The sequence below is a fragment of the Cryptomeria japonica genome, chromosome 9 (assembly GCF_030272615.1).
Source record: "Cryptomeria japonica chromosome 9, Sugi_1.0, whole genome shotgun sequence".
NCBI lineage: Eukaryota > Viridiplantae > Streptophyta > Pinopsida > Cupressales > Cupressaceae > Cryptomeria > Cryptomeria japonica.
The window spans coordinates 541,241,540-541,256,475 of NC_081413.1; the positions used below are offsets into that span (position 1 = coordinate 541,241,540).

The following is a 14,936-nucleotide window of genomic DNA, read 5'->3' on the forward strand; positions in this document are numbered from 1 at the left end:
CAAAATGGAAATAAGGTCTTTGTTCCTCAAATGGTTCAGGAACGGGAGATGGTAGTAGTAAAAAATGCCATACCTGCCCTCCAGAGTAAAATATTTCATCACAATGTAGCAGACTTCGTCCCACGGGTGGGGAAGCTCCTCCCTGTTGAAACCTACAGCCCTCTTTATAGGGTTCTCTCCATGGCAGAAAAATTGGTTGAGGCTGGCAAAATCCGCGATTCGGCTCTGCTTTTTCCATTTTGTGCCCTCCATTGATAGGTCCGTCGCCTGAGCAATAACCTCTTTGTTGATTTTGAAAGAGATTCCCCCCATGCTCACCCTTCTGTCCTCCCAGGAAGTCACGAATTGTTTGGAGAGCCTCTCATCGTTGCCCTTCATATTTTCCATGAATTTGTCAATACCGCCTTTGGTGCACACAAACCAGGCCACCGACTTGGATTTGAACTCATCCACTTTGTTGGGTTCCAGTCTAAGCCTGTCCCCCCCCATTCTTGAGTCCTCTAGATTCATAGTTTGAAAAACCAGAACACAGAGCCGAAGTGAATGCGAGACAGAATGGTTGAGAACGGTGTGTCAGACTTGAAGTGAATGGTCATAATAATCAGAATGATTATTACCCTTTACGATTCCGTAAATATCGATATCCGAAAATCTACTTAGAGCGTGCGAGCCTTTACTCGAGCCAATCTGAGTTGACAGATTCCCAACGCCGCCTTTACTGTCGCCAGTTGGCTTCGTTCAGGTAATAATTAGGGGGTAATCATTTCCGATGTCTGTACTTTCATCATGAATCCATCCCATGTGGTAGTGATGACTCAACCTGCCCTTGGTACGTGGCCGTCTAGGGTGGAAATTGGCGGGATCTTCGCACCGATTTAAAAAATACAAGAAGGTTTCCTTCCTCATTGAGCGGAGGGGGTTGTCCTTTCCTTGAAAAGGGCCTTTTCCTTTTCCAAGATTTCCTTGATGGTGATTGGCAGCAGATTGGAGTCCCTCCAGCATCGTAAGTCATTTTGCAGTCTTCCTTCAGCCGCCATGGAATCGACGACTCTGTTTCCTTCTCTGAATATGTGGCATATAGTGAAGTCCTCCATTTTGACCAGAAAGTAGGTGATGTCCCTCAGAATGGGTTCCACTCTCCATCCTGCTGAAGCATTTCCTTTGATAGAATCGATAATGATTTGAGAATCTCCTTCAATTTCGAGATGCTTTATTCCTATGGAGTTAACCATTTTCAGACCCCAAAGGAGGGCCATTCCTTCATCTTGAGTGATCATATTATCCCTTAGGTTGCCAGCATAGGCTGCAACCATGTTCCCAAGATGATCCCTTATGACTCCACCATCAGCCTAACAGTTGTATTGAGTAGAGCCATCAAAATTCAGTTTGAACCAGTGAAGTCTGGGGGTTGACCATATAGTCATCTGTCTCTTAATCTTGGTGTTGTTGTTGATGCGGTCAAAGCCAGGGGGGAGCTTCCAACAAATAGCGATCTTCTTGTCCACCTCATCAGGAGGATAGGGGGGATTTTCCATTTTGTGACCTCTAAATTCTCCGTAATCATCTTAAAGCATATGTGAGCCACAGAGTCCGGGGGGTCTCAGTGTCTCTGAAAATTCTGTTATTTCTTTCTTTCCATAAGGCCCAGCAGATGTGCGGTGGGATTTGTTTCTAGAGTTGAATGATGAGGGGATGATGGGAGGGGGGTCCAATCGAAAGCAAAGTTTTTTATATTCTTCTGAAAGACCCAGCAAAGACCGCATTTCTGAAGAGTGATAGACCAAATGTGAGCTGCAAAGGGACAAAGTACAAAAAGGTGGTCGATAGATTCCTCATCAGCTTTGCACAAGCTGCATCTATTGTGTATGTTAATCCTTCATTTGAACCATAATAATTAGTAAATTTTTTATCTATGTGCTAAAATGTTTGTTATTTTTTTACTTCTTGTGGGAAAATTATGGTATGTCTTTTATATTTATACTAACTGCTAGTTGCGTGTGTGACTTGAAGTGTTAGGTTGCCACATGCTAATGGCATTTCCTTAATTTGTGTTAATTTTGCAAGTTTTGGTGGTTATGGATTAGGACCCATGTTGTTTAATGCTAAAAATTAATTTTGACTATTCTCAATTAACATATAGTACAAATAGGGCCTTAAGGTACTTGATAAACCTTCACTTAGGGTAACTTTCTTGACAAATATAACACATGCTCAATGAAACAATTTTATTTAGTCCATGTCAAAATATTATTTGTATATTTTTCTAATCAATCTCAACACTTATATTGTGATTAAGAGTGTGTTGATCTCTTTCTTAATCTTCTCAATTGAGATGTTAACTCATCTTGTGAATTGTTATTTTCTATATTATTTCAAATATCAATAGTCATTGTATCTTGAACTATATTGTAAATAGCATTTGTAGTACATGATCTATTTTAAGACATCCCTTTAGAATTAATCTCAACATTAACATGAGATTCATGATACCTTTGAACTAATTTACATTTATGTGCTTGTAGTTTTTCTCTTTCTATTATCCAACTCAATGAATTGATCTAAATACACATCTCTTTATAATCTTCTTCTTAATATACATTATTCTTATTGAGATGCCTATACACCATGTGTTATCATCTCATCTATGTGTTGTCATATTTTTACTGCAAATTATCGTATCTACTATTCATTTAACATGTCTTTTTCTATTTATTTATTTATTTTTATAATATTTTACTTCCTGTCTTTGTGAATCTATCATTTATTCATGTACATAATTGTTTAATATATTTTTAAAAAAATCTCTCCATTGCTCTTCGTTTTCAAAAAAAATTAACCTGCCACAAAACAATCTATGAAATTGGAAAAAAAATATCAATCAACTTATAATATATTTTAAAAATACCACCCACACATAACTACTAAACTATTATACATATCTATAATATACAATATTTAGATATATATACTCCATTCTATAATGTATGACATTATATGGTAATATACATTCTTAAGATGTTAGAGTATATTTAATATAATCATATATGATATTAAATAATATAAAGCATATCATAATATTCTTCAAAGTATGGAGTATATCCTAATATTCTTCAAAGTGTAGAATATATCATTTATATATTTGTTTTTATATGTGGAGTATATTTAGTATCTTCATGCATGGAGCTAATAATCTAGAGAACATTAGAGCATATCTTGGAATATGTTTTAGTATTAATAAGATATTCAAAATATTAAACTATTTAAAATATATAATGTTTAAATTAATAAATATTTTTATCTTATTTTTCAAAGGGGTAAAAATAAAGATTATTATTATAAATTTAAGTTTGAAAGTAAAAATTAAATTTATTTAATTAGGTCAAAATTTATTCATCCATCATATGTAATGTTGTAATAATTTTTCATCTTTATTTTTTGAAATTTACATTCAAGTGATAGTGAAAATATATCTTTTTAATGTTTTATGATTATTATCTTAATATGCTAATTATTTATTTATTTTTGTTATTGCACTCATATCATTAAATTCCATCCCTTGCTACCATTATAGATTATGTCTCTCAATATTATTTATTTAATTAATTGATGACAAGAAATTATCCTAACTTATTATATTAATTAGTAATGTTAATGACATAAGAGGTGAGTGAATTTAAAGCATATACACCACTTATTAGTAGCATATCTATCCTTATAAAAATCTATTTAAAATACATTGAAAGATATCATTCTTAGACTCCTATTCAAATTATATATGACAAATCGATTTTAAAATAAACAGTTCAAGGAGGGTATATTTTGACATATTTTGGATAGATTTTCTAAAGATAGGTATACTAGTAACATTTATAGATTGAACGTGTAAATACCATTATTTTAATGATTGACACATTTTTATTTGAGTAATAATAGTGTAGTATCTTTAGAGAACATAACATTAGAAACAAAAATTATATTACTAAGAGAGTGAAAATGGTGTATTATTCCATATTCACCAAAAATAAATTTGTAAGAAGAAAATCACATCATTTATCGTCTAATAATTTGTCTTTGTTCTTTAAATTTTTTATTATCAAGTTGTTTTCCCTTTTTTTTACCTTTTTATAGCAATCATATGTAAATGGTTTAATGGTGACGTCAGTCTTAGACATTATAATGAGTTTACACAAGATATAGACACAAATGCCAATCATGTTCTTTCTTTTTGTTCTATGTGTATAGTTGCTTTTGAAATATTCAGACTTAGATGCATAAACCCATCTTAAGAGTATTTGGATTGTGCACCCCCCTATATTGGTGTAATTAGAATTGTATGTGGAGTTTGATGTTCAAATAATATGTTTGAGTAATTGCCAAATTCAACACATGTTAGTGATTTTGGTGGTGTTCTTCTTGTTTTATAAATTATTTCTCGAACATACCATAGAGCTCCATTTACAAGATCCACTTCTATCCAAAACATGAAAATTATCATTACCTTTGCATTCTTAGCATTTTTATTAAAGAATAATACTTAAAATGGTTTCACTCCTACGTGCTTTTGGAACCCTAGCTTTGAATTGAAATATCATAGTCATGTTGCTCCTTCCATCCTCTAGTGTTTTTGGGATTTCTTTGGTTGGAGATGACACTAGTGTTGTCCCTAACACCCACATTAATTTTGGAGTTGGGCCTACTATTACAATGATGGGTATATCTTATTTATTGGTTCATAATGTGGTTCTTGACATGTATTATATTAAATTGCTTACTATGATGATCCTTCTAGTGTCAATGATGACTTGATGACACATGGGTTTATGAAGTCTAAGATGGGTTGGGAATCCTTTTCATATTCAACCATGTCGAGGTAGGGGTATCATCTTGTCTTGGTGAGTATTATAATCTTACTCGTAGTAATAATTTAACTATTTCTTGTTTGTAATCCTCCCCTACCCTCATTTATGGGCATGCTATGATTAACAATGCAAAATATTTTGTTAGTAGTAGTTTAATCTATAGATTCAAACACTCATGGCCATTTCTTCTTGATTTACATTAATGGGCGTTAGAATCTTGGAGGCCTCTTATTGAGAACAAAATCAAACTCTAGGATATCCTTATGCTAGGGTTTCTTATCATGACTTTTCAATCTATCGAGGACGTGGAGATGGTGTTGGATGGTAGGATATGGATGTGGGGTCAATATTCCCTTTTGTTCAAGCCCTAATTTCCTTTATGCAACCATCTTATTGAAGCCCTCAATATCACACTAATTTAGGTTGAATTACCTAATCCCCTCTTCATTTTTGGGGCATCTCTTACCTTGAAGATATTGGAAAAGTGATTGATCAATTTCTAAGGATTGATTCAACTTCTTCAAAATTTGGCCACATAATCTATGCCCATATTTTGGTTGACGATATTTCAAATGCTCTTCTTAGGAATATTATCCTTTTAATTGAAGGTAGGCCTTAGACTCAATAGATTGATTATAAGGGTCTTTCCTTTTAATACAAATAATGCTTTACTAGTGGACACCTTGATTCTAATTGCCCTCTCTCTTCTGTAGGATGGTGGGTTTGGTTACTTGGTGGTAGAATGTCCTTCTCAAACACTTAACTATTGGTGATTTATTAGATTGAGAGAATTTTGGGTTTCTTGAGGCTTCTCCATATCCTGGTGGGCCCTTGGTGGCCTTTGTTCATGTGGTGTATTCTCCTATGGTTGATGTTGATTTGCCATTTTGTTTGCCTCTTGTTGAAAAGTCTTCTCTAGGCCCAATTTTGGCTACTCCCATTCCCAACACTATTAGGGTGTGTGATGGTAGAACCCTTATTCCTACTTTGCATTCAATTTTTTTGCTGCATTTAGCTTTGGTTAGACGTTCTCCGTCTTTGAATGGCATGGATTAGGTCAAGGTAATGGTAGAGGCTTTCCCCCTTCTTTTCCTTCAACTCGAGAATGTAGATAATGTTATGTCAATTGTCCAAAAAAGGAAGATAGGTCTTCCTAAACATGTCTTTGTTCTTGATACCCATTTGATGGGTGTGCAAGCTATTGAGCAAGGGTTATGCACCATGCTAGTTTTATTTTTTGTTTTTGTTTATTTTCAATGTTTTATGATTATTATTTCAATATGCAGTTATTTATTTATTTTGTTTAGACACCCACATGATTACACCCCCCTTGCTACCACTCTATATTACACCTCTCAACATAATTTATTTAATTAAATAATGATGAAAATTAGCCTAATTTATATAATTAAATAGTAATACTAATAATACAAGGTAAGAGCAAAATGCATAAAAATAATTATAAAAATATGATAAATTAGACAATTGTATATATTAATTATAATTCTAAATAAACGAAACATATCTCTAAATACTATTATTTTTTAGTGATATCAGTTTTCCACAATCCAGCAAGTTGTTATGTGTTGTTCCTCATTGCAATTGTATGTTTTTATTTGCATAACGTTTCACATCACACTCTATGATCCATGATTAGGTTTGCATTACGTTTCGGATCACACTCTATGATCCATGATTAGAACGTAAGAGAACTCAAGAATAGAAAACTGATACAACTAATATTTTTTATTATTATTATAATGATACAACAAATTTTATAACAAATTTTAATTGTTCTAATGCAGTTCAAATCAATACTAGAATTGTCTACTCTGATAATTAATGAAAAGTAATTCGATTAGTTATCAGTAATTTGAATAAGTAACCGAATTTCAATCAATTTTACTCAACATGGTTTAATTTTGAATTTCATTGCTTTACAATAGAAAAAATAAATTCATCCGAGAGATTCATAAAAAATAACTTCCCGAACGGCAGGGCATAAAATGATAAAACATCGTTGTGCATTGGACGTATCGAACCAGAGAAAAAGGGCCAAAAAAAAAAACTATAGAACACAAGGGACTACACTCCACTCCATTGACATGTGGTGAGGAAACGTAGGGTGATAGGGCAAGTAGACTGGTAGAGAGGAAAACATGCAGGGGGCCGTGTGGAAGGCTATACTTCTATAGCTTCCTTCTTCTTTTAAAGCCCTTTGTACTGGTTTTTGGTGATTTGATTGCCTCCTGTGAAATGGCAGCTGTGTCCGCTGTGAAATGCATGACGGCCCCCAGTTATGGCGGAACTGGATTAATTTCGACAAATTCTTCAGGGTTTATTGGTGCTAAGCTCGGAGGATCTTCGCAGTTGCCAGATTTGACGGCTAGATCTCACAAGGTCTCAATGACTGCGACACTTTCTCCTAAGGCCAAGTAAGTTTGCAGAGCAAATTTTAAGTCTTAATATCGATTTTAATTAGTGCACATTTGAAAGGCCTTGTTGCTGTGCACTAGTTGCGGATTGTGTTTTTACCATGTTTAAAAGGGAGATGGGGTTTTTCAGTGGTTTTATGATTCTGTTTGGGGTTTTCCAGTGGTTTTATGTTTTTTTTTTGTAAAGATATCATTTTATCAGAGGTTTTAGGTAACATGCTTTACTGCATTTTCATGAAACTGCAATTTTACCTGTTTTCTTCCATTGCTATTTACATTACATTATTTTTAAGTTTTAGGAAATTTTCCCATTGTAAACTTGTTTAATCGTCTTCTACATTTTATTCACGACGCATAATTGGAATCTTGATGTGTCTGATGGGTATTGTGGAACTTGTATCCTTAAATTTTGTAGTGGATATGAATGATACTGTTTCAAGTTTTATGTGAGATAGATTGGTCATGAGTTTCTAATGCGATGTATTTCATTCCCAGGGAAGTTGACAAGGGTAAAAATCATTTTCACATACGTGAGGCTCATGAACAAGTGCTTCATTCCATGCCACCTCAGAAGATTGAAATCTTTAAATCACTCGAGGGTTGGGCAGAAGAGAATATATTGATCCATTTAAAACCCGTTGAGAATTCTTGGCAGCCACAAGACTTACTGCCTGATCCTGCTTCTGAGGCCTTTATCGATGACATCAAAGAGTTAAGGGAGCGGTCTCGTGAATTGCCGGATGACTATTTAGTTTGTCTGGTGGGAGATATGATTACAGAGGAAGCGTTGCCGACTTATCAGACCATGCTTAACACTTTAGATGGAGTGCGGGATGAGAGTGGTGCCAGTCCCACATCCTGGGCTGTGTGGACTCGTATGTGGACAGCCGAAGAGAACAGACACGGTGATCTTCTCAATAAATATCTTTACTTGTGTGGCCGTGTGGACATGAGACAGATTGAAAAGACCATACAGTACCTCATTGGATCAGGAATGGTTAGCATTCATCATCTTTCTAATAATTTCAGTGATCTTTGCAAACATATACTGAAGCTATTATAATTATTGAATTTGATGTTGGTGGCAATTAGATATCAAAAGCTGTATTAATACAGTTTAGATGACTACCATTTTCTTTCCATTTACCCTATTTGAGACCTTAGTGAGGGTAAAATAGGTGTATTAACGTAATACATTTTGACTTAGGCTGTTGTCTCTACAGGATCCCCGCACAGAAAATAGTCCTTTTCTTGGATTTTTGTACACATCTTTCCAGGAGAGGGCAACTTTCATATCACATGGTAACACTGCAAGATTTGCCAAAGATCATGGTGATCTCAAACTAGCTCAAATATGTGGAACTATTGCTGCAGATGAGAAGCGCCACGAGACTGCATATACTAAAATAGTTGAGAAGCTATTTGAGATTGACCCTGATGGTACAGTCATAGCTTTTGAAGACATGATGCGGAAGAAGATTTCTATGCCTGCCCATTTGATGTATGATGGGCAGGATGATAATTTGTTTGAGCACTTTTCAGCTGTTGCACAGAGGTTAGGGGTATACACAGCAAGGGACTATGCCGATATCATGGAATTCTTGGTTAAGAGATGGAATGTGGAGAAACTAGAAGGCCTTTCAGCCGAGGGAAGGAAGGCTCAAGATTATGTATGCAAATTGCCGCCTCGTATCAGAAGGCTTGAAGAAAGAGCTCAAGAAAGGGTAAAACAGGGCCAGAAATGTGGTTTCAGCTGGATATTCAACAGAGAAGTGGTGCTATGAAATTGTCAGAAATTAGATGGGTTACTACATATAGTATATGATTTTAGTTTAGTATTAGTTCTTAGAGTTTGTGTAGTGATCGTTTGCAAACTATTAATTATTAGTCCATGCTTTGGTAATAAAGGATCAAAGATCTTTTCCAATGTTTACGAATTACATTCTATTTTATAATCAAATTCAAGTCTCATAATTTTTGATTGGGCAAGCCACAATTTCCTGGCATTCTCTTGATATTTTTTTGTGAAATAAATCGAAAAAAAAGGTGAAAGTGAAAAATCAATGACATGCTGTTATAAAAAATCTAGGAGGCTGTCACTAGCCACAACAATGCATGTTTAAAACAAACGTGTTTATCACCAGGACATTTTGTTAGAAAAGTGTCGGGTATTTGGTGTTTTTACATTTTCAGTTAAAAATCCTTCAATGAAAGTAAGAAGATTGAGCAGTGAGAGTCGGTGTCCAAATTTTCTTCAGACCCAAAAAGGTCAGATAACTTAAGAAAATATGCAGGTAATCCAATCACTAAGGGGCTTGAACCTGTGACTTATGTAGCATTGATTTCAGTATCATTCTTTCAGCTAATAGGATGATAGATATATATTGATTTGTTTCAATTTTCTGGGGAACGCACGGACATTAAATTCTGCCTTTTGAATAGCAATTTTTGCATTTATCTAAAATGCAGACAAGATATTTTTAATCCGTTTCAAGATTTTGAAATAAGCATAATTTATAACGTGAAAAAATGTAGAATTTTATTCATATTTAGGAATCATCCTGGCAAGGCTTGCGTGATATGCATTCTGGGAAGAAATTTGGGACAATTTTACAGGGTATCTGCACAACTGCATTATTGAGTTTTTTCCATTCTGCAGGATACATACTGGAAATAATATGGAATGTTTTATTTCCAATTCAATAGATAGCAAAGGCGCAATGAAAAATTCATCCAAGGTGGGGTTGATAGCTATTTTTGAATGCTTGGAAGATACATGCTATGTATTTGACAACTATTTACCTACAGACGTAGGGTGGTTCTTGTTCTCCTATTACCATTTCATTTTACCTCGGGGACATTTTATGCTCTGAAAAGGACAGATACCTTCTAGAACAAGAAACTTTAGATGCCCTTGTACAAATGAGCTGCCCAGTTGCTGAAGAGAAGGCAATAACATTTGAAGAATGCAGCAGTGACTATCAAGATTATATTCCATGCACAGATCCACAGCTTTCTATCATCAGATAAATCATACTGTAATTATTTTTGTTTGCAGTTTAGACAATTTGTTTCATTTTATGTAATGAGCGTTTGCGTTCCAGTATGAGTAACTTAATACAATCCACAAAGCAGAACTTCATTGCCTCATTGTTTTTGTATGATTTACTTTAATTGCCAGGTTGAAATATGCTATGAAAATCTTCACGTTGTAATAAACCTTTGTCAGCATTTTTTTTTCAGGTCAAACTTGGATAAACTGTGTGATTTCTAATGTTTGGTTTACAGAGTATATGGAAACAATATGTGCATCATTGTCTATGACAGTACGATTCTAACAAAAGATTATTTCTTTAAGCGTTCTGCTGGGTTCTAGCAATGATTTTTTATCTTTTAGGAAGGGAAATGTAATGTGTACGCTTTATATATTTTTGTCTTTTAGTCCTTATCCTAAGGCAAGGAGAACCAATTATGTTACAGATTTTACATTATTTAGTAATTTACATAAATAATTTTTTGAATTGTGGTTTCTTTATGGATCTGTAGCAGTATAATGTTTATATTATTTGTCATCAGAAGTAAAATTGTGGCACTTGGAAAGTGCTTTAGCATTTACCTATGTGCTTATATTATTTACGTAATTTACATGTCTTTTTGTTAAATTGTAGTTTCAGCAGTTGATGTAGTATCTTAAAATATGTTTGTTTGGACTTCAATTTTTTCACTTGGCTTTGAAAATTATATAAGTAGTATATGATTCAGCCAGTGAGAAGACAAAATCATAAAGCGACATGGTGGATGAATGCCGCTATAGCTAACCTATAGGTTCAGACCATATTAGACAATCATGAGGAGGAAACACCAGATGAATTACAATGGACTCCTTGGAAAATTCAGAGGAAGTTCCTCGAGCAAGAAATCGCAAGAGAAGCATCAGTGCATATGGAAAGAGAGAATATAGAAGGGTAGAACTAGAAGACCACCTACTCTTGGAAATGGCACTCTTTGAACCACCAATGCTTTTTTGAAATGACACTCTTTGAATCAAATGGATTAAATGGTTAACGTTTTACAAAAAACAATACACTTGCTTAAAAGGGGAAGTCATTCCTTACCCGCCTAGCATATTTCTTTCTATAAATAATAAATGGCACTTGTATATGGGGTATATGGGGAACACTTGTCCAACTTGCGGACCTTGAGCTGCATATGCCATAATGCCACAAATTCATAAGAGTACTTGTCCCACGTGTATGGTTTACACCAAAGAATATGTGTGACATTAGTTACTAATGTATAAGGACATCTGTCCCAAATACATGATAAGACATTTGTGAAGGTCTTGTTTTATGTACTATAAAAATTCCTCTTAAAAATTTCTAAAAGGAATGTGTGAGGAGAAGTGGAATCTGGATAACAAAAATAATATAAGACAAAGACAATGCAATGACGGCAGATTCTGAACAAGTTAAATTTTTTAAAACTTATGCACATCCGGGTAAAAAGTGATTTTAAATGAGATAGAACTAACAGAGAGTTGGTTTAATCTAGATATAAAATAATGATCCTTGATAAACGAGAACTCTGCTATAAGTTTTCATTCTGTACTCATTTGACATATTCCTCGTTGTATAAGCTTGCAATGCATATGATTCTCTTGCTTTATCAGTGCTGAAATGGAAGTCATTTGAAGCTCAATCAGTACACCCAATCAGAGGAGATTGAAGCTCCTCTCCCAAGATTCATTCGGGATCATGATGACAAGGCAAATGTTAGTTTTTGCTACTATCTATGGACTATATCAATGACTCGATCTTAAGTTATTATTTTTGTTTCTAATTTGAATTATTGTTTAATAAGGCAATTTTCATCATTGGTCAGAAATATTTCTCCATTTCGACTTGTGTCTGAATAAATATGCCAGTTCAAGAATGATGTACAATTATCCAGCGGTATTTTGGATAAAGAAATCTCAATTCCAAAGGGTGTAGTTCTGCAAATTCTGAGGTGCTTACTAAAATATTTGAATTTTTTCAGAAAAAGGGGTTTTTTCAGTGGTTTAGAGGCAACAAATGTGTGAATTTTATTTTAAGTTTGGTTTCGTTTTACATCAATTTCTGTCCTTTAAGGACTGTTTTCAACACAACGAATTGGAATTTGTCTTTCTTAAATGAAAATTTAACCTTTTAACTTTTGTGTATTTCGCAGTACTTTACACTTATCTTTTATCAAATGAACCTTCGACTTTTACCAGCTCTGCTTGCAGTTGTGGCTATTGTAAAGATTGACCCAGAAAAGTTACATCTTAGATGAAAATTGCTGGTAAGCATGGTGTTCGATGGACATTTGATTACTGTGTCACAGAGATGAGGTAGTAAACATTAAGCCCTGGGACAATTCTCGTGTGTTGTAGAAAATCGCTCTAATTCAAAGTCGTGAGATTCTTTTAGTTTTCAAAATCATATGGTTGATTAGAGTGTAATGAACTATATGCAATTTAACATTGTCAGGGGGTTCTCGGCCACTTTCCTCGGCTATAAGAATAAAAGTAGCTGGTGTTGCTTTTTCATTCATTGAAGTGTTGATGCTTTTTCTACTTGTTAGGGGCTTAATGATTCTTCTATTTGTGAACTTATTCAGGCCATGGCGAGACTCTAAAATAGGTGAGGTATTTTTCATACAGATATTGCTTTTAGGGGATGTAAGGTGTACTGCTACTAAACAACACACTATCAGATTAGAGAAAGACATGATATGCAATGTGTAGATCTTAAATTACTTTCATTGAAAATGCAGTTCCTAATTGATTCTTCGAGGACATTTAACTTATACTGACCTGCCCTCTACATGAATCTTCATTAATTGCAACCTGATAGCCTTTAGTACATTAAAATCCATTTAAATTATGTTCAATTTTCTACAAACAAACATCCTGCCACTTTTTTCTTCTTATGTTTCGTTTGTCTTTCAATTTTTTGGGGGAATGGGTGGAGTATAAATCCTGTCTTTTAAATTGCAGTTCTTGCATTTATCTAAAATGCAGACAAGACATTTTTAATCCGAGTTTTGAGATTTTGAAAAATATGTAAGTTATAACTTGAAAAAATGTAGAATTTAATTCATAGTCAGGGACCATCCTGGGAAGAAATGTGGCTACAATTTTTATAGTGTATCTGCGATTCTGCACGACCACATTGCTCGGTTTTTTCCATTCTGCAGGAAACATACTGGAAAAAATATGGGATGTTTCATTTCCAAGTTAATAATGGCAAAGGCAAAAAGAAAACATCATCCAAGGTGGGATGATAACTCTTTTTGTGGTGGCTTAGAAGATACAGACAAATTGTCTAAATGAGATATTGTTTCCGTGGAATTCCATGATTCAGGGCATATTCAAAATGAGAAATGTTGTGATGCATTGGAGATTTTCAGGGAAATGTAGTTGGCAGGTGCTTGTATAACCACAATTGTTCTCTAAGTAGTTGCTTAGTTGCAACTTGGGCAACTTTAGATTTGTTGATGTTTGCAGGAATTTCAGATTTGTAGTATTTTTTATAGCCCTGGATCTGGTGCCTACAATAGTGGGTTTTATTTCTTTCATTGTGATCTGTATTAATTTCAAAAGTAACCCTGTTTTTCCTACGTTCTCTTTTATCCATCTCAAAGTTTGTGTCCAATTATAAACTAACTTGGATTGGCAAGATTTGGATGTGATCTGGGAAGATTATTTATGGATAGCTTATGCTAAAGCTTCCAAGGACAAGGGATAAAGGAGAATTTGCAACAACCAAATAAGTTAAGGTGTCATTGCTGGCATGTAGCATCATCAGTCATCAGGTACCCAAAAGGTGAAAACAACTGAAACACTGGAACATTTTCCATGGTCTTAAGTGGAACCTTCCAAAATTTCAGCTGGTAAGTCCTTTTAAAACCATGGGTTGAGCCTTTCAAGTGTTGAAGTCCTAAGTCTAAAACCCTGAAAGCCTTTATCCTTTATGTTAAAACCCTAATTTCTACCCATTATAATTTAATGTTGACTTGTTGCTGCCCGTCATTGGTTTCTTAAGTTACAACTTGAGGGGGTCAAAGTCATGTTCCACCGGTTCCTCCTTCCTAGCAACCAGTTGTTCCTATTAATTTTAATTTCCTAAGTTTAGTGGCTAACATTTCCTTAGCCATGTCTTTTGTCTTTGTCCGCTAGATCAACAATCAATGCATGCTCGCAGCATTCAGAGATGTCAGGCCCATGATGTTGCGTGATCCGTCTGATTGAATATGGGACCTTGTCTGAAAAGGTGAGCACTTAGCTTGTTTCCCATTGGATCGCACCCATGTGGTGTTAGAATAGTCAGTGTTGAGTCAGCCTTGCGTTGTTGTGTGGTGGTGACACATAGCCAGACCCACCTTCCACTTACGAAGAGAAAAGCTCATCGTGCCCACGCAGTGTCAGAGTTGTTAGGACCTATTCAGCCACGTGGTGATACAATATTGTGACACATGGTTCTCTGTAAAAAGGTAAGTGTTGATCTGCTAGGCGGTCATTGGTCAAAATCTTGCAAAGGTGCTGAAGGATTTTTCAAAGCAAGATCTTTTAATCTCAACCGTTCAACTTGCTGCAATCCTCTGAAATCGAATGGTTGTC

General features: G+C 34.7%; 2 protein-coding genes across 2 annotated transcripts; one reads left to right on the forward strand and one right to left on the reverse strand.

The window, feature by feature from the left end:
• Window positions 1-902: 902 nt before the first annotated feature.
• On the reverse strand, window positions 903-1,313 carry LOC131858491 (uncharacterized). Its single transcript, XM_059211740.1, has one exon. It carries the CDS (start codon window positions 1,311-1,313, stop codon window positions 903-905), a length of 411 nt encoding a protein of 136 aa, XP_059067723.1.
• Window positions 1,314-6,833: 5,520 nt separating this feature from the next.
• Window positions 6,834-9,268, forward strand: LOC131052575 (stearoyl-[acyl-carrier-protein] 9-desaturase, chloroplastic). The gene is made up of 3 exons (XM_057987160.2): window positions 6,834-7,294; window positions 7,790-8,291; window positions 8,518-9,268. Exons 1-3 carry the CDS (start codon window positions 7,116-7,118, stop codon window positions 9,076-9,078), a joined length of 1,242 nt encoding a protein of 413 aa, XP_057843143.2. The 5' UTR covers window positions 6,834-7,115; the 3' UTR covers window positions 9,079-9,268.
• Window positions 9,269-14,936: the final 5,668 nt, after the last annotated feature.